The sequence below is a fragment of the Zonotrichia leucophrys genome, chromosome 4 (assembly GCF_028769735.1).
Source record: "Zonotrichia leucophrys gambelii isolate GWCS_2022_RI chromosome 4, RI_Zleu_2.0, whole genome shotgun sequence".
Lineage (NCBI taxonomy): Eukaryota > Metazoa > Chordata > Aves > Passeriformes > Passerellidae > Zonotrichia > Zonotrichia leucophrys.
The window spans coordinates 14,459,695-14,481,792 of record NC_088173.1 but is presented as its reverse complement, the minus strand read 5'-3'; the positions used below and the strand labels follow the sequence as shown (position 1 = coordinate 14,481,792).

The window sequence follows — 22,098 nt, the reverse complement described above, 5'->3', positions numbered from 1 at the left end:
TGTTGAAGGGTAAATAAGGTAACTGAATATTCAATGTAATCAGCTGGGTGTTCTATTCAGGTAATCATTCGATCAGTAAAGTCACACAGGTATTTTGGAAGATGTTGTGTTTATTATGAGAGAATGTACAGTAAAGAGATGATCAAACAATATTTTTTGAGCTGATGCACAAAAGGAGTTTTTATCAGGTACAGACATTTCCTAGTACATTGCTATTTAGAAATCCAGAGTACCTCTTGAGTGCTCTGAGTTGAAATATGAGACCTGAATTCAGAGCTAAAATACCTGGGCTCTCAAGAACTTACATAACTAATTCAGTTTCAGTGTAGTGATTTAATAGATTTTTATAACGTATTGATTTGAACATTAAGTTGTACCCACACACAAATCCCTTTCTTCCATGTTTAAAGTAATTTTAATGGGGAAGAGCTCAGCAGAGTTGCACAGATTCTAACACTTGTGTTTAAAAGCAGTTTCTCAGACAGGTGATCCACAGTGGGTAGAACATGCCCATACATTTCGTATTAATAAAAACCAGTGTGTTTTCATGGCACGATGCAGCCACTGTGTCCTGGAGATGGAAACAGTCACACAACTGCCAAAAAATCCCAACTTTGAGTGAAACAGCACTTGTGTTTGATTTCAGTATATTTTCTACAATTTCTGTAAGCTTTAAGGATCTTAGTTTTAGAGCGCCATTATTTCAAATTTCTGTATTGTTTGCTCTTAAAAGAAACACATGGTATGATATGTGTATGTACATGTATGAGTATTCTTATTGATTTATGTGGTTACAAGTATAAAATATTCATACCTTAATAGAAACTAAAACCAGTCTTGATTGAGTTAAGTTGTGAATGTGGACACCAGGCTGCAGAAATGATTGATGGTTTTCTTACCACATGTAACAGCCTAACAGGATTTCACAAAACCTTTGTTCACACACTTAAAAATTACCAGAGCATTTCTTTAAAATAAAGAGTGGATAGTATAACCTTAAGCTGCTGCTTCAGAGATATTGTCCTAAGTGTTGCTTCAAAAAATAGGTGTGAAATTTAAGGACTTTTAAATTAAATTTTTACTTGTATAAGTAAGCACTATAGATTGCAGTTGTGTATAGATTGATACATGTTGTGCTCATTTTTGTTGGGTTTTTTTAACAAACTTTCCAATGTAGACATTGGAAGTAAGTTTAATTACAAATTACAATTCCATTGAATTTTTTTTTTCTGTCTGAAAATTACCTGAGGTATATTGAGAAGCAGTCACAGTCAGATTTCACCATTTATTTTATAACCTCCTAAACCTGCACCACTGCCTTTTCCAGTTAAGGCCCCTGCCAGTTGTCACTGTTGCTTCCTTGCCCTCTAGTTTACTGAGTGAACTCTGCAGCTCACCACGATGTTGTGCATCCCCTCTGATGTGCCTGCTTTAGCTGTGTTGTAGTGTTGTTCACGAGTGAAACCCTCAACACACAAATCCCAAGGCCCCTGGGTCCTTGGCAGTGCTGCTCCACCCAGCAGACCTGATGCTTCTGGCAGTCTTTGCTTTACAGTGTGTCATGTAGCCATGCCCTGAGCCCTGTGTCCCTGCTCTAGGGGGACCTGCTTTCCTTTCCAAGGTGCTTCTCTGCTCCTCCACACCACTGAGATCCTGGAAAGAGGTATTTGAGAGAGGAGTGTTTAAACTGAGTACCAGTAATTCATGTCATTTGTTGAAGAGGTATGTTCATGTTGTATGCTGTGATCAGTGTAATTGAGGAATATGCTGTTCTGTTGTGGGTAGCACCCTCCTGGTATTTCTTCCCTACTGCTCCTTTTTCTTAGGCTTGCTAATCCTCAGGAGTAGAATTATTCATGGTCAATGTACTTACTCCTGTATCACCCCAGTAATTTACTACAACTTCTCTGTTCCTTGTTCCCCTTTGATTGGCCTCTCCATGTAGTCATATAGCACATAACACAAAGATGGATTGTATGGCATTCTCTGCTGGGGAAAATCAACACATAGAGCAGGCTCACTGCCAAGATGCTCATAATTAAACTGTTGCTATGGACGGGATTACATCAATGTTTCTATCAATCATTTGCTGCAGTTTTGTGGCTATTTGTATTTGGATTTTTTTTTTAGGTTTTAGATTTTATCATCCTTTTACTTAGTTATCAGTTGAAGTGTTGCAGCATATAGAGGGAGATATAAGTAAAAATAATTATTGGAAGATGTAGGGGGAAAAAAAAGATAAGTCAATTCTACATTCAAAGATTGTGTTTGAAGCCAATATCTTTGTGAGGTGTTCACGGTATTTCAGCTATTAGAAATGGCCAGATGCAGTCATTTCCATTCACTGGTCATCATACTGTTGTGACCTAAGAGTCTGATGCAAAACTCCCATGATATCATAACAGTCCATACAGACAGTGTGCTAGAAGTTTACCTTAAAATGCTGCAAATTCAGTGAAACAGCAGGTGTCGTAGAAAAACAGCAGCAAAGCAGTTTTGCTTTGCATTTTTCTTTTGTCCCCCTTCCCCTCTGATTCATGTGCACTAAGTTGTGAGATGGACTAATGACAGAATAGCATGAAGTACACTGATGGATTGGAACAGCTTGCTTGCTTGTGCTTCACCTGCTGCTGTGACATTGCTGCTCTTCTCCCCTATGACAATGATCTTGCAGCAATTAATTCCCTTTGGTAGCACTCAAAGTGTTTGGTGTTGGAGCTACGTAGTGTGCAGTGCATTAAATGCAGAGAGGTGCAGGATTACAGCCAAAATAAGGTAGTCTGAGTGGTAACAAACGATATCAAGTGAAGCTGAGATCACTCTAACAAGATAAACAGTGTGGTGTCACAAAATTGTCTCCCAGTTGACAAAAAGATCCATATTTTATAGATTGCCTTAAAAATTGAAGAATGGAGTCAATTATAGCCAATTATGATGCTACATTTACTGGAGTAGTTTTTATATCCTTTGGGGAGAAATAAGGAAATGTTCAAGGCAGTCAGAAAAAGCTTTTGCATTTGCTTCCCTGTTTTATCTGAACAGAGTTTTTTCCCATTTCTTCAGGTGAAAACTGTGTATGAAAGCTGAGACTGTATTATCTTTCGGAGAAAGGTTTGGGGTTTTTTTTAGTTATTTTCACTGCTTCATGTTGCACAAAAAATTATGATAGATAATATGGCAAATGGAAGAAGAAAATCGAACGTCAGCTCCCCCTAGTTATGTTTGGGTTTACTATAAAGGAATTGTAAAGGCAGCCTCGTCATGGCAAAGCCTGCTTAGTGCATGGTGACATGTTGACTTTGACTTGTTTCTTTCCCAAAAAGGAGCTTTCATGTCACTGAAGAAACACAAGTAAATACTGCATATTTTCTTCTTCAGTCTGTTAAAGTGAAAATAAAGGAGTGAGACCATGAAATGGTTTGCTCAATTGTGCTCAGTGCTCAGTTGCAGCCCACAGTTGCTTTTTAGTGAATAGATGTAAAATGGGATAAAAAAGCAGTGTATTGAAGGTGGACAGACAGACATGCATGTTCTTAAGAGATCTGAGAGGTTGTCTAAATGGCTGGGAGGCAAACATTTATGTAATGGCATTTACTCTGTCATTTAGATTACCTCCCTCCTCCGTCTGGATTCCCAAGAAGCGTGTTGGGGACTGTGCATCCCGTCTAGCTCGTGCTGTAGTACTAACCATGAGGAGAAGTTTCCCTTCCCTGGCAAAGCATGCTCTTGGTAATGAGTGGGAGATTCAGATATATAGGCAAAGGTGTATTGAGAGATGAAAGCTGACAACAAACAGGTTGTTCAGGATTTCATTCACCAGCTAACTTCGGAGGGTGACCTAGTACATGTGCCAATGACAAAAGCTACTTGTAACAATTCAGATCATGCTTTCTGCTTTATGAAATGGGATTGTAAAAATCCTCTCAAAAATGACATCTGAAATAGCATTAAAACACAATTTCCCTTTGATAAGGTTTTAAGGCACTCATATGAAAAGTGACACTGCTTTGAGTAGCTCTGTGTCAGCATTATGCAATGTGTTGCACATAAGTGACATTAATCCATTAGGGGTGTGAGGGTCACTTATTTTTCTCATGAAATCATTAAATACCTTTATTGATTTCTGTTCAATCAGTTACATTCTGCTCAAATACAGCAATCTCTAGACATGCTAATAGAGCTGTTTCTAATAATGTTTATAAGCCACAGTTTTAATGACAGATATTGCACTCAAAATAAATTATAAAGCCTAAGTAAAACACAAAGGAGCTTAGGGAAGCAATAATATTGTGCTGTTTACAAATTACCTTTGCCCACTTTATTGCAAAAAAGATGATTTTGTGATACAGATATTCTAAAATCATTAATTAACCATCATCAGTACATTATTTGCTTTTTCTATTTGTGCAAAATTAATTTATGTATGTTTGGACTGCTTCTGATGCATGATGATAAAGCATGTTTTAAAAATCACATGCCAACCTGGAAAGCCTGTCGTAGTAAATATAAAATCTGTAGTACTAGCTTTTGTGCTGTAGGCTGTTTAAAACTTGGATCATAGCAAATGCTGTATGCTGGGATGCATGTACTTACTGTATTACTAGATTATTTTGTCGTAAGAAGCAGTGTGAGTGTAGGGAAAGCTAGTAGATCAAATACAAGTAAGAGTGCTTTTCTTCATTTTTTTAATGATGGAACTGATCTCTTAGGAGGAAGTACATGAGACTCAATTAAATGTAACAGGTACTGTATGAATGGATGCATACTAGACAAAGGAAAAAAAGAAAAAAGTAAGTAATTTTCTGTCTTCCCTGCTTGGATGCTATCCTAATGACTTTATCTTGACAGTTGGCCTGAGCTTCTTTCCATTCCTTACAGATAACTTCAGCTGTATTTTCTAGGTGATGGAAGACTTGTGATAGTCTTGTTCATTTTTTCAATTATCTGATATTGTAGTTGTTGCTCTTTACCACACCTCTTCTTGCTTTTTTCCCTTTGGATGCAAACAGTTCCTCAGAGTAAATTGCCAGCTTTACCCTGAGTGTAGCAAAAGCAGACTGATACATTTATCTCTGCAGCTGAAACGTGAAGTTTTTGCTTCCAAGCAGTGAATTGCATCCTGCTGAGGAATTACTGTTTGGGTTTTTGAGTTTCTTCACTAGGAGCCTTAAGGGACTCTGACAGGTCTTGTCGAATAGCGTTGGTCATCCTTGTCTCAGACACCAAATGGTGCCAAGTGCTGGCAAGTTTATTGCATTGTGTCTGGAGAAGCTGTTGTTCACTCAGCATTTTCTTCATAGGATGCCTGCCTGATTTCATTGAAGGAAACCTGAGCAAGGCTGTGTTATTAATGAATTATGACAAGCCTTTTGCCTGTCAGGCAGAGAGGTTCCTGCTATCTCCTTTTAAGACAAAAACATAATGGAAGATGCTCAGCTGGGCAAGCTCTCTGATGATACTCCTTAAGTGCTCATCCCAGGCTGATGCGAATACGCAGAGAGCCGTGAAGCTGCAAGTGGCAGCGTTTAATACCGTCTCCCTCATAATGCCTGAATAATTTTCCGGAGAGCGATCGCCGCAGCTGCCGTGATCGTGGTTATTTGTTTATTTTTCACCTTGTCCTGGCGGGCTGCTGACCGAGCTGATCTGCGGCGGGCGGGGGCTGCCGGGGGACACGGCGGCGTTCTCCGCTCGCAGCTCCGGCGCTCTCCTGAGCGTGTTGGGATCGGCAGCCGGAGCCCCAGCCCGGCTCCCGGAGCCCGGCACGCTTCCAGGGGCGGGCTCCCGGGCCGCTCTGCCGGGGGAGCTGCGCGATGCTGGCGGAGGATGGCAAGGCGGCAGTGAGGGAGCCGGCTCATGTTTTTCTTAATGGATATTTGTGAGCAGGAAGGAGATGGCGTGGGCTGTCGGGGTGAGTTACGGAGCGCGTTCCGCGATCTCCCTCCGGTCGGGCGGCTCATTATGTTAAACAGTGCAGCTTTTAAAGCGCCGTAGCTCTCCTTTATGTGCCTTGGCCTTCATTTGCTGAAATGCGTCAAGTTCACGGTGCTCAAGTAATTTTGGAAACGGGATGTAATTACGAGGGTTTCTTATGCTTACCAACAGCTTTTTTGAACCAGTGTAATTATCATTACTTGTGGATACTGTAAATTGAATATCCCCTCCCTAATTACATTCAACTCAAGGGTTGGCTGCTTAAGCAGCCAAATAAGAAAAGTTCACCTGTTACTATAAATAGCAAATTGTTCTTTTAGTCTTCTGACCTTTAAAGCAAAGTGCTTTTCACTATGTTGTCAGGTGCACATTATAAAGATAGCTTGTAATTAGAGCTGTAATGAGGAATTCTGTTAGAATGGCTTTCTGAAAACTTCATCTATTCAGTGTTTTCTAACTGCGTGACAGAATTAAAGTTTCAGGGTGCTTTAGGACTTTTAAAGGGCTGGCTGCTGTTTTGCACCTCACCTGTTCTGCCGGGGATCTGTAGCTGCCAGTGCTCAAAGGCAGCAGCTGTAGCTGCAGCAACTTAGCCCTGCCCTTTGAAAACAACATCGGCTCAACAGAATGATTTACCTAGCGATCCAAGGGATTCTGTGATTAATTAATGTTTCTTCTGTCACTTTAGGAGACAGATTGTCACTGAATTTGTTGTGGGCAACAGAAGAGAAAGAGAGAGGGATACAGGGGTAGTTGCCTGGTTGGTGGTGGTTGATTTTGGTTTTCTTTGGTTAACTAAAGTAAGTGCAGTCTTGCCGAAATGCCATCTCACCTGGTAGACGGACATGGAGCTTGAGTTAGTGAGGTGATGTGCCTTGAACTGCCTGGAGTTCAGTCTGCATCCTGTCACGGCATCACCAATTCTGTGCCTTGTCTTAAGAATGCTGAAGGCATTTCTGTGAGGGGTTGGATTGACTCTCATTTATTTGTGGTGACTGAAATTTTTAGTGCATTGCTACCAGCAAATATTTACTTCGTGTTCTTCATTCTGCTTTAATTAAAATCATACTGTTTATTCCTGCAGAAGCTTTTTTGTTATTTGAGATAACTTGTATTTCCAGAGCTCATCCTGCTGAGTGTCCTTCATGATGTGTCTTTAAAACATGCTTGAGCGGCACAAATTGAAAAGTGCCTTCGAAAAAGAAAGAAACTTCAATTACTTCAACAGTAGAAAATTACAGCTGTAGGAAAAGAATAAAAAAGATCAACTTTATTTCATAGTGTAACACTATAGCATTTGAATAGAAATAATCACTAAGGGATTTTTTATGAAATGTAGGGCTAAAACAAAGGCAACAAATAATTTTTATCTTGGTCTGTTTTAAATGTGTTATTAGTCCATCTGCAGCAACTCTTAGCTAATAGTTTAAGCTAGTTAAATACTCCACATAGCTTTACTTCTTGTTAAAAAATACTCATGTTCATATTTGGTACATTTGTGAGTTTAAAATTAGGTTAATAACTAATTATCACAATGCTTCTTTTTCTTCCAATGTATTCTCTCTCTTTTTGTATTTATTCTATTACATGACAGGCAAAGCTACTGTAAAAGTTGGGTATAGATTGTGGTGAGAGTATATTTCTCCTATACACAAGAGTGGGAATATGTGAAGTAAATAGATGGTATTTTATGCAATTAAGTAGAGGGTACACCATAGGTGGCCACTGCTGATAGACAGAACTTGTGCCTGATGTGTAGCAATCCAAATAAAATCCAGAATGTTCTCATGGCTCATGAAATTAGACAAAGATACAAGTAATACCAGACCATTAGCACACAGACACGCCCTTTCTCATAAAAGCAAGATGTAGATGTTGTAGTAGAGATGTGTAGAGATTAGAAATCTGAAGGCCTAGATTTAATTTAGTTGTTCCCTGTTACAGAACCTCAGTAGGTAAAAGTGATTTTCTGTTAAGCACCAAAAGACTGGTTCCAGTGGCATCTTGAGCAGGCTATCTGATAGAGAAGAAAATGAGGAAAAGAGAGCAGGGAATAACACAAGACTTGGAAGATTTTTAGTTTAAATTGTTTTTACTTACCCTTTTGTGGGCGCTTGTACCAACCCTTAAGGCTTAAAACCTTGTTGCTTCCAGGTGACATGGCAAAATGAATTTTAGTTGGCTGTATGCTGCTGGAGTGAAGGTAAATCTTCAAACTTGTCCTTTCCCAGGGACTTCAAGTACTGGGTAAAGCCTGTGCACTTAGCAGTAGGTAAGCTTTTGATGTATAGCAATGCCTTATAACAGCGCTCATTGGTTGTACGTGTAATTCGTCAGCCTCGTTTTTTGACTAGTTTATCTGCAAGTATGTGGAAGACCCTCTCTCCTTGAGTTTTGGATACAGTCTTAGAGAACTCTTGTCTGAAATGCAATCAGTGTTGAAATTGCTGTCTTTGTACCCCTAATTACAGTTCACTCATATGTTTTAAGATGCTTTCTGTTTTGCTCTAATCCTTTTAAGAGTAAACACAAAATACTCAGTGATGAAGCATGTTCCTGAACCATATCACTGGAAGAAGAGACGGTGTATGAACTGAGTGACATTACAAAGTGACATAATTGTGTTCTCTGCTTTGCTTCCTGTTCAGCTCCTAACAATGCCTAATATTTGGGCTGCTTTCTTCTGGCAGCTGAGCACTGAGCTGACATTTTGATGGCACTATTTATTGTAACCTCAAGGTCTCACTCCTGAGCGATAATGTTCAGCTCAGAGCCCATCACTGTACATGTGAAGTTAAGGTTATATTTTCCCATGTGCATCACTCTACACTTATCCACACTGAATTTAATTTACCATTCCATTGTCTAGTCACTCAATTTCATAAGGTCCTGTGATTCTTCACCATTTGCCCTCATCCTTACTGCCATGAATAAATTGGTATCATCTGCAAACTTGGTTACTTCAGTGCTCAGCTATCTTTCCGGGTCAATTACAGGTATGGGAAGGGGAGCAGATCCCAGTGCAGATCCCTGTGGTGTTCCCCTGGTAGGCTTCCTTCACTATGCAGGTTTGACCATTTACCCCTAATTTCTGGCTATGTCTCTTAACCAGTCACGTTTCTGTGCAGAGACCTCTGTTTTGCCATGGGTGCTTAGTTCCTTTAAAGGCCTTTGGTAAAGCACTTGTTAAATGCTTTTTTTAAAATTGATTGACTGGATCACTGGTTTCACATGTTTGTTTGAGCTATTGAAAGAATTGGGTTAATTTTGTAAGGCTTCACTTAATGAAAACTGAAATTTGATTCTTCTTAGACCCCACTTAGGGCCCTCTTAGTCTTTTTGCTATTATAGTTTCTATTAACTTCAGTAGCGTGTGGATGTCAGGTTTGCAGGTTGCCGTTCCCCTGGAGCTTCTCTGGGACCTGCATTAGCATTTGGCAGCACACTCGCCACATTGGAGACCTCGAGTAGCACGGCACTGTAGAGAGGGATGTTCATTAGTAATTCACTTATTCTCCCTTTTCAGTTTGCACTCTCAGGTGAATGCTGTCTAGTGCCAGCCATTTCTTACTTCATTCACAGGAAACTTTGGGTTTTTTTTCCCCATACTTCTGTAACACCCACCATAACAGAGTTCCTTGTTCCCACTAACATAATAATAATAATTTTAATCATAAATTAAAACCAAATCAGTTGTTAAAAGCTGAATTTAAAAAATGCAGATCTTCTGCTCTTATTTGCAAGTAACATACTATTACATTTTTCTTTGTTTGATTTTGTGTGTTTTCATTTCCCTTACTTGTGTTTGAGAGAATGATGCAAATGGTTGAAGGAAGGGCAAGATTTCATTTGCCAAAAAAAAAATTTTTAATCCTGGAAATTTATAGAGTTATTTCAGTTATATAAATCTGAGATGTTATTTCAAACCATGGTCTTCTGGAAAGGAAGTAATTTTAATTTGGCAATTTCTTTTTATTGAAAACACATATGTCCTCTATCAGCAATTATCAATCTTAAATTACATTAGACAAATTTTAGCTCGTGGGTAATAAATGTGTGACAGCACCATGTGTGGTTTCTGAAGCTTTTGTCATATTTCATTTTGGGGGAATATTTATTTGACGTTCCTCAGTACACAGCTCCCATTCAAAACTGAATAAAAAACACCACTGAAGGATACTTTTGGGGTCGCAATCTAACATTTCTTTGGACAAAGCTGTTTCAGTGTTTGTATTATATATTCAGATTTTAGGGATTTGGAAATGGATTTTAGTCACACTGGGCTTAAATTTTGAATATATCAAGTTGCTGAGCTCTTAACACCCTTAAGTGGAGTTCTCACTCTGCAAGGCAGGAGAGTATTGCAGGTGAAATCCTTGACAGCAGGTCCTTTTGCTTCTGGAAAGCAAAGAGCAGTAAAGCTTCTCAGGCGCCTGCAGAAGCGTAGCCATGATTTCACTGCGGAGCTCTGCTGAGGGCAGCTCTGTCCCACTCAGTCCATGGAGGCACAGCAAGGGATTGGTCTGTGGTTTTATCTTACAGAAATGGGCTTTGTGGGCCTTTATAGGGTCCCGTGTGATGGAAAAACTGGCAGCTCTGATGCTCTAACTTCACTCTCCTCTGTGTTTCATATCCTGTCAGTCCTCAGTGGGAGAAATGACTGATTCCCTTTTTCTTCTGCCATAAGCATTCAGGGGCATGAGATCTGATTCATCACAGACACACCACTCAGGCTGATACTGCCATTGTGCTCGCATTGGAGGAATGAGAAAAGAGTACAGCTGTAACTGGGATTACAGCATGTTTCCAGTTATGCATAATGACTTGGCCAATTACAGGAAGAAACAGTTTTTGTATTGGCATGTTTTCAGTTTGTCAAGGTGAAATTAGGTGAGGTGAAGAGAGAGAAAAACAGGGCAAAAATCGCTAAGTAATGAGGTAAAATGAATTACAAGTAATACATGGAACTAACATGATGTGCATTTAATTTAAGCAGTTTGGCAGACAAAGGTTAAATGAAAGTTTACCTGTAGAACTGAGAACTGTTTATGTGGGACTTACTGCTTGATGGTGATTTTGTTCCTGTTCTCTCCCTTTGGAAAATTACTGTGTACAGACCAGAAAACTGAAGTACCGTCATAATTCTTCACTGGTACAGGGAAATAGCACGTAAAAGAACTGCCAAGTTCTAGTCCAACTCTACTTTTTTAATGAGAAGTACATGCACTTTGTAGAATTACAGGTTTCAGGAAGACTTCCCCACATCTCTCCCCACTGAATTCATAATGTCTGGGGAAATCATTTTGGTTTTGCCTCCTGAAAGACCTCTTTGGCAATGTATTTTGGTAGTGTCAGAAACAGGACAAGGAACAAGTTGGATATCAGCACTCCAGTTTGCTGGGACATTGGCAAGACCCTGCTGTCAGATTTTGTATTGAGGGGAAAGAATCCCTGACAAGCCTGAATGACAAAAAGCTTTGAGGCCTTTCATCTTAGGTTGTGCTTTTAGGCAGCATCACCTGCCAGGATTACAGAGATGTATTACAGCCATGTTAAATCTAGTTCATTACAGGGATCTTGAGCATTGGTCTCCTAAGGACTAAAATCTATATAAAAATAATTTTTAAAAGTGTAGAAGAGAAACTGTTTAACAAGAGGATTTTTAAAGTTTGCTTCAAACAAAATAGATATAGAAGAAGACACAAAGTACTTTTTAAATAAAAAAAATAGAAAAGTGAAAGTATGGATGATAAGAGGCATTATGTAGAAGATGGTGTGGTGTTTGGGAGATTTCTGAGGATATGCCAGGGACAGGCATGAGCTGTTGATTTGTGCATACCAGCAACTCATGACAGCTGATTTAGTACTAACATTGCCTTCTTTCTACATAGCATATCCAACATAGGACTGTGTAATCCATACACAGTGTTTTACACCTGCACAGAGTTTCTCTAAGACAACAATGTTGATCTCTAGATCTGATATCAGGCTTGATATTTTCTGGCCACAAATTGGCCATTTGTACTTCCTTTCTAAGTATATAATCCCAGTGACTATAGCAATAGTAATGAAGCGTTGTGGATGGAAGTGCTCTTGGAGTTTACTCTTGGTAGCGAGTAAGAGTCCTCGAGAAAAACAACAAAGCTTGGTCTATTTTCAGACCTCCTATGGAGAGAGCAGCTACAGAATGCACAGATAAACTGGGAGTGACCATAAAATTATTTCAGTAGGTGACTTAAAATCCAGATAATTTATTTAGAGAGTTTTTTCAGAGTGTTCTCTCAGGGACTTTAGGGAGGCACAGCTAATAGCCTATGTGACAGGAAGAGTTGCAGCCCTGTGGTTAGTTCAGTCAGGTGTCTGCTGCCCTTCAAGGCCTGGCTGAAGTCTTTTGATGATTGGCCTCCTTTCCTCAAGCTCCCACTTGTCCAACACACAGCAGCAAGCCAGCCTAGCTCGCAGCCAGCACGCTTTCTGCTCCAGAAAGGCTTTTGGTGAGGAGGGTAACCAAGGCCAGCAAGTGTGAATTATTCTTCAGTCATCGTCTACTCCCAGCTGTCCTCTTTCCTGGCAGCAAGGGAGCAGGCAGGGACTGCGTTGGGCACAAACCCAGAGGTAATGCACACGCAGAACAGCCATTGTGTGTGTGTGTTTAGTAAATCCAGCTTTTTGGGATCCACCCTATTTGGCTGGATCTTTGCAGCCTGCAGACAGTGCTGCTCCTGCTGTGGTGTGGAGCTGAACCTCACTGTGGTAGCTGACATGGCTTGATGCGTGTGTTGCCAAATGTACCATCATTTCACTGGTGACACTGAGAATAATTTCTGAACTTCACTGGTGTGGGCACTGTCTACTTAAAATGTAGACTGGAGGAACAACTAGCAGATTCCTCCTTTTTGCCTGTTTATTTTAGGTCTTAATAGACTTAAGTATTTCAGGACTCTGTAGTAAAATAAATGCCTGAGGGAGCCTGAAATGTTCACACATTACTAGGGCTGGCAGGAGAACAAGAATTCAGTGTCATGAAAAATTTAGCAGGCTTGGCATTCATCTTGATGAGGAACTAAACACAGTTCTTCAGAGATTTTAATGAAAAAAAAGAGGGATAACAAGTTGCTCTGCTATTAGCTGCAGGCTATTAGCTGGGGCACTCACCTGGAAGGTAGGAGACCCAGACTTAATCCTCTGGCCCGAATCAAGCAAAACATTCAAGTGTCTTTTCTCTGGTTAGCTGCTGTCTCTGCTGGTTTGTCACCCTGACATGGCCCCAAAGTTGGGGATACCATCTGAGATGTCTCTTCAGCAGCAGGTGGGAGCAGAGGTAGTTCTGTGTGTCTTCTAGTGTTGAAGAGTCTGCAGTTTGTATTGGTGTGTGGTTGTGGGACAGTCCATAAGAATTGCCCAACTGTCTCTACTTAGCCCATTGTTTTTTTAACTTGTCTTGAGTTTGCTTTCATGAAAAGTAAGCAATGATACTACCACTATTACCTGTGTCCTTGTGTTATCCCATATACATGTCCCAAAGTGCTGTAAATAATTTCTACATTTATTTTAGTATGCCAGTGCTTTACATTAAATGGCATAATTCATTGACTGGTGCTACAATTAACATGCCACCATGTTCATAATTTTTTAGTGGTAATTTAGTGAAATGAATTAATGAATTTGTAAAAGAAAAGGTTTCTGAAAATTTTTTATTGTGATGTGAGGGAAAATAAAGAGTGTTCATGGAGTAAATAAAAGACTAAGGAAAGGTAAGAGGGAGAAAGGTAGAGATTTCCTTAGTTGTAAAAGGGAAGGCCAAGATACTGGGAAGTGTTGTCCCTTGGAGGTCACAGGTGCAGGTTCACTGCCTTGGCTTCACATGTGTTGTGCAGTTCTCAGAGGTTTGTTTCCTGCTGGATTTGCAGCAGTTCATAACCTTTGCAGGGGATTGGAGGCATGCAAGATAAAAACACAGTATTTTGCAAAGCAAACAGGGGAGAGAATATGCATTTCTGCCCTCAAACTGGGATCCTGGTAAGAGATGCCTGAAGTAAGAAGATAATTTGATGCACTCTGCCCAGTAACTTTACAGTCAACTCACATGACAGCCCCTCCTTCAAAGGCTGTCATGTGAGTTGAATTTTTTCATTTGGTTTTTATGGATAACATCAATGAAGACTATTTTGAGCCAGGCATGGGAGGGGAAGAGCTGAATGCATTTAATCCAATAGATTCCATGAAAAGAGACTGTGACCATAAAAACATAAAAAAAGCAGTTTGGTATTATTGTTTAGGATGAATTGTTTTCTGCTAATCAGGCATTTTCATAAATGTATTTTCCCTCCAAATGGGTATGCTGTTATTCCCATGGAGCAGCTGCAGTAACATATCGTACTGCATGTTAGGATTTTTTTCTTTCAAATGGAATGATGTATGAGTCACTTATGCCTGAAACATAGTACAACTTATTATGCTATCGTTCATACCACATCTTCTGAAGTAAATAGATCCAAAAAGACACTTGCAGTGAAAGTTGGATTCCTAAGAGTTTGTATAGGCTGATAAATGTTATGGGTTGATGCATCATTTTTATTCACAAGAAATTTGTGTATGGTTCTTAATATCACTGCCTGCTCACCTCAGCACACATAATCTTAACATCAGTGAGGCAGAGGGCTTTGTATTAAACTGCATTGATTAACAGCCTCCTGTAGTCATAGGATCTGACTTTGAAGTATCCTGTGATTTGTTTTTTGCTTGTGCATCTGAAGAGTCTGACCAAGAATTGACTTTGCCAGCTGTAACTCCTTAGAAATATACAATGAATGGTAACTGCGTCAGAAAACATGTAAAGAATGAATATTAGGACTGCTACCATATCTCAAAGATAAATAACAAATACAAACAAATCACAAAAAAAAGGGCATCTCAGATATCTGAGCAAGAGAGCTAGGACTATTCCTTTATCTCTTCATGTAGAAATCATGGCATTTCAAGTGTGGAGGCTAATTTAAGTTATATGTAGTAACCAACTACATGTTGAATGTAGAAAACTGCATGTGCATTAGGCATTAACATGCCAAAGCACAAAATCAATGAAATGTGGGTAAACCTGATTTCAGTTCTGTGTTTCTTCTTTTCTCCATGCTTATAAATTGCATTTTATAAGGTCTGATCCTTTCAGAATGAGCATCTTTTAAGTGTTCCTGCATAATCTCTTCCTTACATGGTGCTGCATTATCAAGCATTGTATAAAATTAGTTATTTTGTGTTGATATGAATGCACACAAAGTCAAGCCATTAGCTGAGTTTTTTAGGAGCTGCTCTCATAATAGGTTGCATTACATCTTTTCATAAAAGAGGCATTGTGTGAATACAAATGTAATCTTGGCCAAGAACCTGTTTAAAAGTGTCTTGCTCAGAGGGGAAAAAAACTAGTCAAGTAAGAAATTTGTTCATGCCTTTTCTTATCAGTAAGTACTTTGGTAGATGTTTTGGCAGTAGAGATTTGTGAACATTGGCGGGAAGGCGTGGCTGGTCTTGGAAAGCACGTGCCATAATGTATATGGGAATTTTAGTTTTACAGGACAGGGCTTCCAGACCAGTTGTTCTAAATGCTTTCTGTGCAGTAACTGGTTTTTATCTGTCAGCTTTTACTGGTAATGAGGGGGGCATTTTGAAAGTGGAATGTGTCAACATTAATATTTTTTTCAGGAACTCAGACTTGTATATTTTCTACTGGCATTCCTACTGTTTAGCTGAAGAGCAGTTGTTTCAGAGTTTGCAAAGCACTCAGACAGCAATTTCCTTTCATCCCCATTCAAAGAGATGGATAACCTCTGCCTGCTGGCAGATATGGATGGCCCAGCTGGCGTGTCCCTTGTCCCTGGACCAAGGCCCAAGGATTCTGGAAGCAGCTTGGTAAAGAGGGTTTGTTACCCTTGGCTCCACTCAGACATAAACAAGCATTTTTCTCTATTTTGGACTTTCTTCCCAATCTTTTGGTCCTTTTCTATTTTCTTTGAGATAAAACTACTTCACAGTAACTCGTGTGGTTTACTTTACTATGGTTTTTACTATTCTGAAGTGGTCAAGTTGGCAAAGAAATAAAGATTATGATGTTACTGCTGGTTTTCATAGCTAATATTTCATGAAACGTTATTAGAATGCCCTTTTGTTCATTAGCTCATAACTTTATAAAAAGCACTCTTGGACTGAAATTTGCTATGTTTAGTCTGAGGCCAAAGGTGTTTTTTCAACTCCATTCAGCATTTTTTGACCTACCTAAGCTAATGTGAGGGGTTTGTATATTTATTTAAGAATTGCTAAGTCTGTATTCTTTTGAACTTTAATGGATAACTAACCCTATTTGAAATTTATGGTTATAAATTGTACATATTGCTAGTGCACTTATCCAGTCCTGCCAAGTGTAAATGCAGATAAAATGGTAAAAAATTAAAAGCTATCAAACAAAAGGTTTATATACTAGTCAAAATATATTCCATTTTAGATACCAATAATTTCTTACAGTGGGAGAATGACTAAAAATATGCAACTCTGTTGTGCTTCACAAAATTTTCTCATCAGCTAATACATTATTGCTTATATCTTCAGGCAAAAATAAGGGACTTGGGGTTTTTGTTTAATGCTGAGTTTCCAGAGACATCTAAACACAGAGTCCAGCTTTCTCTCAGTTCTCAGTACCTTACAGATTTTATTGTTCTCAGTTTTCTAAATAATTCCTCAATGAGGCTTTGTCAAAAATCTTGCCCTAGAATGCCACCTCTGGCCCATTTCAACACTGCTCCCTTAGCAGCTTTGGTAGCGAGCTGACTTCAGTGATCATGCAGTGGGTTTTCATTTAAGCTTTCCAGCTTCTTGCCTGTGGTGGTCTATTTGTTTCTAAAGTAGAAACATTTTCTCCACATGGGCAAAACTGATAAGTTCTTTTCCAACAGAGAAATAAATTACATACTAGATGTAATGAGACATCGATGTCCAGTAAATGTCCCGTTGCTTGTGAGAGCGGTACTGTGTGAGACAAAAGTCAGTAATTTTCTGGTAATTCTCTAATTCCTCCCCTCCCCAAAATTCCTTTGTTAAGGAGTCACATTTAATGCAGCAGAAAAAAGCCTGAACAAGAAATAAAACTTGAAAGTTCTGCAAGAAGGAAAGGGCTTTTGATGGTGAAGCAACAAGGAACTACCAAGATTACCTATTTTGGTGGAGCTAACAAGAATACCTATTTCAGTGGTGTTACCTTGAGGCCCTTCCAGAGTTCACCACTGGTTAGGTGAGTTTGATGTTTCAGTGGCAGGACTGCTCTCTCCTTTCTCATTGCTAAAGGTGTGCTTTTGTAGGCATGGGGCAGTTCTTTAGTGTTATGGGAAATTTTATGGGTTTGCCTCAGCTCATTGGGAGAAGGCAGGGAGCAGCAGCATGATGTTTTAGTGTGCATGGAAGGCTCTGGCAGCAGTGCTGCTCAGCATTGTGCTGGTCCCTGCAGAGCTGTGCTGGGAGGCACCCAGAGCTCCTGGGGGAGCATGTGCTGCTCTCTGGGGCAGCAGGCAATCGGAAGCTGCTGAAGGTGGCAGCAGTCATTGTATCCTTCCTTCTCCTCCTCTTCTTTTGCAATGCTACAGCTCTCGTCTTTTGAAATAGCTACAATCCAAAAAATGCCGCTCACAGGGATGTAAATAACCACACTAAAAGAGCTAATTGGTCAGAGCATGGTGCTGATAAGACCAAGGTCATGGGTTTGATCCCCATTTACTTGAGATGGGCTTGGTGATCCTTGTGGGTTCCTTCCAAATCAGAATATTCTGTAAGCCTTGTGAATAATAAAAAATAGGATTATTTTTGTAAGTAAGGTTGATAGAAGTCTTTTTCAGCAGTTTGTTGCTCTTTGTTCACATCTATCAAAATCTCTTTAAATTGCTATGTTTCCTTCTGAGAAAACGAGTCTTATTCTGTGGTCTGCAAGCATAAGCAATTTGATGTCATTAGGACGTTCTCTGGATGCTTTTTTTTTGAAGATGATGTTCCCTTTATGGCAGGCTGTAAGGCAGTGGCCACACTGGTAGCAAAAGTAGGCAAAACTGGTATCCCTGTCATTGCTTAGACTGCTTTTCTCATGTAGGACCCAGCAGAATTAAGAAAACCAAATTTAGTTAATTAGTATTTAATGTCACTCTTCTTTAAACTGCTTCTTACAGGGGTGGGAGGAATGAGGGTGGGAAATTACCTGATTCCAAAACTGAATGATTTGTGAGTCATTCTCAGAAGGTTTATTTCCTCATTAAGCAGCCTCTCTCCCACTCCCTTGCAAAAAACCTTCACTTTGTCTGGTGTTCTTCAAGATGCATTTCCTGTCCTGTTCAAAAAAGACATTTTCTGCTCCTCCTTATTTAGCCCAAAGCAACTGTGAAAATACAAAGTGCATCGACTACCACTGAGTTATGTTGGAAGAATGATAAACCAGATGTGACATGGCTCAATCCATTTCACCTCTAATAATAAAAAGTCATGGATAGGAAGAACAAAGAAGCATTTCTTCAAAGGTTACTTGTATAGGTGATTACTCTTTATGAATTGTCATCTGAAAGAGTACCAGCATCCAGAAAAATTACAGTCTTTTACAAAGGTCAGGATTGAGAGTGGAAACTTGGTAAACACTTCAGCATCATTGCTGAGTGAATGTAAGACAGACAGTGACTGTCCTTCCTACACTGATTGTACTATTTGCCAGCTGCTCCATTTTTGATCCTTCATTCCATTTCTGGAAATGCAGGAAAAAGAAAAAACCCTGGTGGGTTTTTTCCTGGTTTTAGCTTGCGTCTGTGGCATGTTTATAGTATGGATTTTTTGAACATGAAAATCCTGGCAGGCATTTGGGAAGGGCTGGTTTCTTTCTCACAGCACTGTGTAATGCTTAGTTTGGTTTGTGTGTGAGTCGATGAATAGCGAGCAGAGAGAACAACTGGCTGCGCATTCCCCGTACCTGGGAGATCTCTCCTGCCCTCTCCCTGCCCCAGGCAGTGGTCAGTGAAGCAGTAGGCCCAGGTAGATGTGCACAGCCACGGAGGGCTCTGGCTGAGGCAGAAGTGATTGGCCATGCAGGGTGCCTTTTGCAGGGCTCGGTGCGGAGCTGTGCGTGCGTGCCTGCGTGTGGAGCACCCCTGCACCTCTGCCTGTGCCTGTGCTTGAGCAGGCGCCAGCTGCTGTGGTAGCAAAGGGCCAGGTCTGTGGCCAAGTTACACAGGAGCCAGATGGGCACCCCAGGAGCTTCCCTCCATGCACAGTCCAAGTGCTGCAGGCCCTTGGAGACCTTCTGGCTCTGATGCTCCAGCTACTGAGTGCTGGCTGCCTGCAGGTCGGCTGCGAGCGGCACTTGGCCGGGCCAAAACTGCGAGTGCGCCGCTTGTACAGCCGGGTCGGTGGCTGAGCTGGTGTCTCCTTGTCCTGCTGTGCTGTATGAGACTCCCTCCCATCACAAGGCAGAGGAGTCTGAATCCCAGCAGATGCTCTAAATGGAGAAGTGACATTTTCATGTGAGAACTTCTGCGTCTCGAGTGAAGAGAGGAGTTAATCGGAATATTTTGCAATCTGGCATTGATTTCAGCTTGCTTCTGTCCAAAGCTGTGCCCCCAACTGCCCAGAAGAGATGAATGTTTTTCTAAAAATACAGAGACCTATCACTTAAAATCATTTTCTTAGTAAAATGAAGATTTTCACTTTTCAGGGAATAGCTCTCTGTTCCCTTCCAGTATTTTTCATGTGCACTTTTAGTTAATATTGGGGGAAATAAACTGGAAGATTCAGTTGAGCTGAGCAGAGTAGCTCCTAAAAAAAAAAATAAACCCTGGATGCTAGGGATGCTTGAGGTTTTGGTTCAGCTTATGGACTTTGTGCATAGGTGAGTGGACCCTTGCTCTCCACCTGGCTCTGAATTTATAAGGTGATTCCTTTTGAAAATAATAATAGTAAAAAAAATTATTTTTCTGTAGTAAGAAGAAAGAGCTGTGCGTTTTGGTTAGGATTCTGTGCTAGTTAAGGCTCAGATTCTGCAATTTCTTTACAGACAAAACTCCCATTTAAAGCAAAAATGCTTTTTTGCCTGAACTCAGGACTGAAGATGGAGCTGTTGTGGTCATGCAGTCTGACCTCTGTGAGAACAGGGCACTCCTTTTCATTTAACAATCTGCTGAGCAGCAGCTGTTAACTTTTTGAAACAACCAAAATGCTTCAAAACATAAAGTGTTTGCTTCAGAAATGCGTGTCAGTTCTAAGGCATAACCATTTTTCTTAAGAACTCTTTCTCTTTTTTGGAAGATAATTGCCAGTTTTATATTACAGATTCTGCTTATTATATTCCCAAGAGGGAAAAAAATTACAATATTTCAGGCCATTATTTGTGTGGCTTTCTAATGGATTAATTTTGTTTTTCAAATCAATGTCCTCTGATTATGGTTTTTGTACCGTTTTAGCTTTCACAGCCTATAGAAGTAGTTACAACTTTTGTGAGTTAGAATACATGTCAATATAATACATCTGTTTTGTTTAGAAGTGCTAACTTTTTAAAGAAATGTAGGAAAAATAGATGTAATTTGTGTTTAAAGTTTGCATCTGACATGAAGGCACAGTTCATCAGCACTCAGAAGGATTTGAAACTTCAAAAGTATACCTCCCCATTCATGGGTAGAAGGGTCATTATCCATTATGCTTACAAATAAAGCAAAACACAAATGGAAAATCCACAACAGATCACAAGAATCATTTCCATGCATTTGAAAGTATTTATTTTAAAAAGAGTTCTTGGCATGTAATTTCGTCTCACTGCACTGTTTTTCACTGTAGATGGATTAATACAGTCTTAGTTATATGTGTCTATATATTTGGAAGACTGTCTATGCATGTATTTCCTTGGGGAGGTCTTCACAGTAGCTACTGCAGTGGTCAGCTCTGGTATAAAGAGATAAAGAGAACTGTGTTGGTTATAAATAATTGTTCTTTGTGTGCTATATAACAGCACTTTTTGGTAGTTCCATTTGCATGTAGAGTATTAATTAAGAGATAACTGTCACTGCAGGTTGGCTGCAGAAGGCTGCAGGATCCAGCAGAGAGATAAATGCCAATGCCAAGTCATACAGGTTGGAGAGCATACAGGAAGTCCATAATGAAAAATTAGTTTAAAATTAAAACTCACTTGTTACTGACTTACTGTTTTATATGCAGAGATGAAAAGGTCCAAAATGCAGTTGTTAAGGGTTCTACATACCAGGTGCAGGGGCTTGGGGGTCTTTAGGAGCTTTTTTGGGTGAATCTACATGTGATGCACTAGAAATTGAAATTTTGGGATGCGATCAGTAAACTTGTTAGGAGGGTATAGGTGCCCTTTTTAACAAGAGTGTGTACAGCTTTCAGCACACTGGGAAGTCTTAGAACAGATTGCAAAGAGTCATCTCAGCTTGATTCAGAAGGCTTGTAAGTGTCCTTCATGTTTGAAAGTGTTTTGGTTTTTAATTAATTTAGCCAGAAGACATGTTATTTCTGACCTTCAAAAACCGCTGTCTGTCTCATCCAAGTTTTACAAGACCCTTAAACTGTTTTCTTAAAAAAAAAACCAAAACCTGAAAACAAAGCAAAAACAACCAAAAAAACCCAAACAGCAACCTGCCTTGTCATGTTGTGAGTAGCAGAGCACAAAACAGATATATAGCTATTCTTAGTGATCCATTATAATGTGTTTTTCCACAGTATGGGGTCTGGGTTTGGGTTTATATGACATAGTAGGGCCATTTAATATAACATGAAATCTTCATTTCCATTAACTCACCAGCAAAAATCCCATTAATTTCAGTAGAGAGATATCTACTTTGCAAATTGTAATATAATACAATTTTCTTACTGACATTGAAGTCACTAAGAATCTCTTTACCACTTCAAAATAAGCCTCTCCTTGTGTGTGCTTGAGATGAAGATAGAGGAATTTTTCTTTTTCTGCAGTCTCAGTGACAAGGGGGCTGCCAACACTGTGAATGGAAAACTGCACTGCTCTGCCATAGCTAAACAGCCTAAACAGAGCTGTCTACTGTTGTATTCTTTAAGCAGCCATCAGAAGTTGTGCGTAAGTTGAGTATAGGATTTATGCAACCTGATTGAGGTGAAAATAACGGCCCT

At 39.8% G+C, this 22,098-nt stretch overlaps 1 protein-coding gene across 39 annotated transcripts in view; it reads left to right on the top strand.

Annotated features, from left to right (window-relative positions):
- The window catches only part of TENM3 (teneurin transmembrane protein 3), a 1,296,489-nt gene that overhangs the window by 1,097,346 nt on the left and 177,045 nt on the right, over positions 1 to 22,098 (top strand). Inside the window, exon 1 of one of the 39 annotated variants that reach the window (XM_064710621.1) lies at positions 5,783 to 5,911. The exons of 37 other annotated variants lie outside the window; for them this stretch is intronic. In XM_064710621.1, coding sequence (XP_064566691.1) covers positions 5,857 to 5,911 — 55 coding nt within the window. In that variant the 5' untranslated portion in view covers positions 5,783 to 5,856. Of the gene's footprint in view, positions 1 to 5,782; positions 5,912 to 22,098 lie in introns of those variants that run through there. One more of the 39 variants, XM_064710615.1, reaches the window with a different exon arrangement.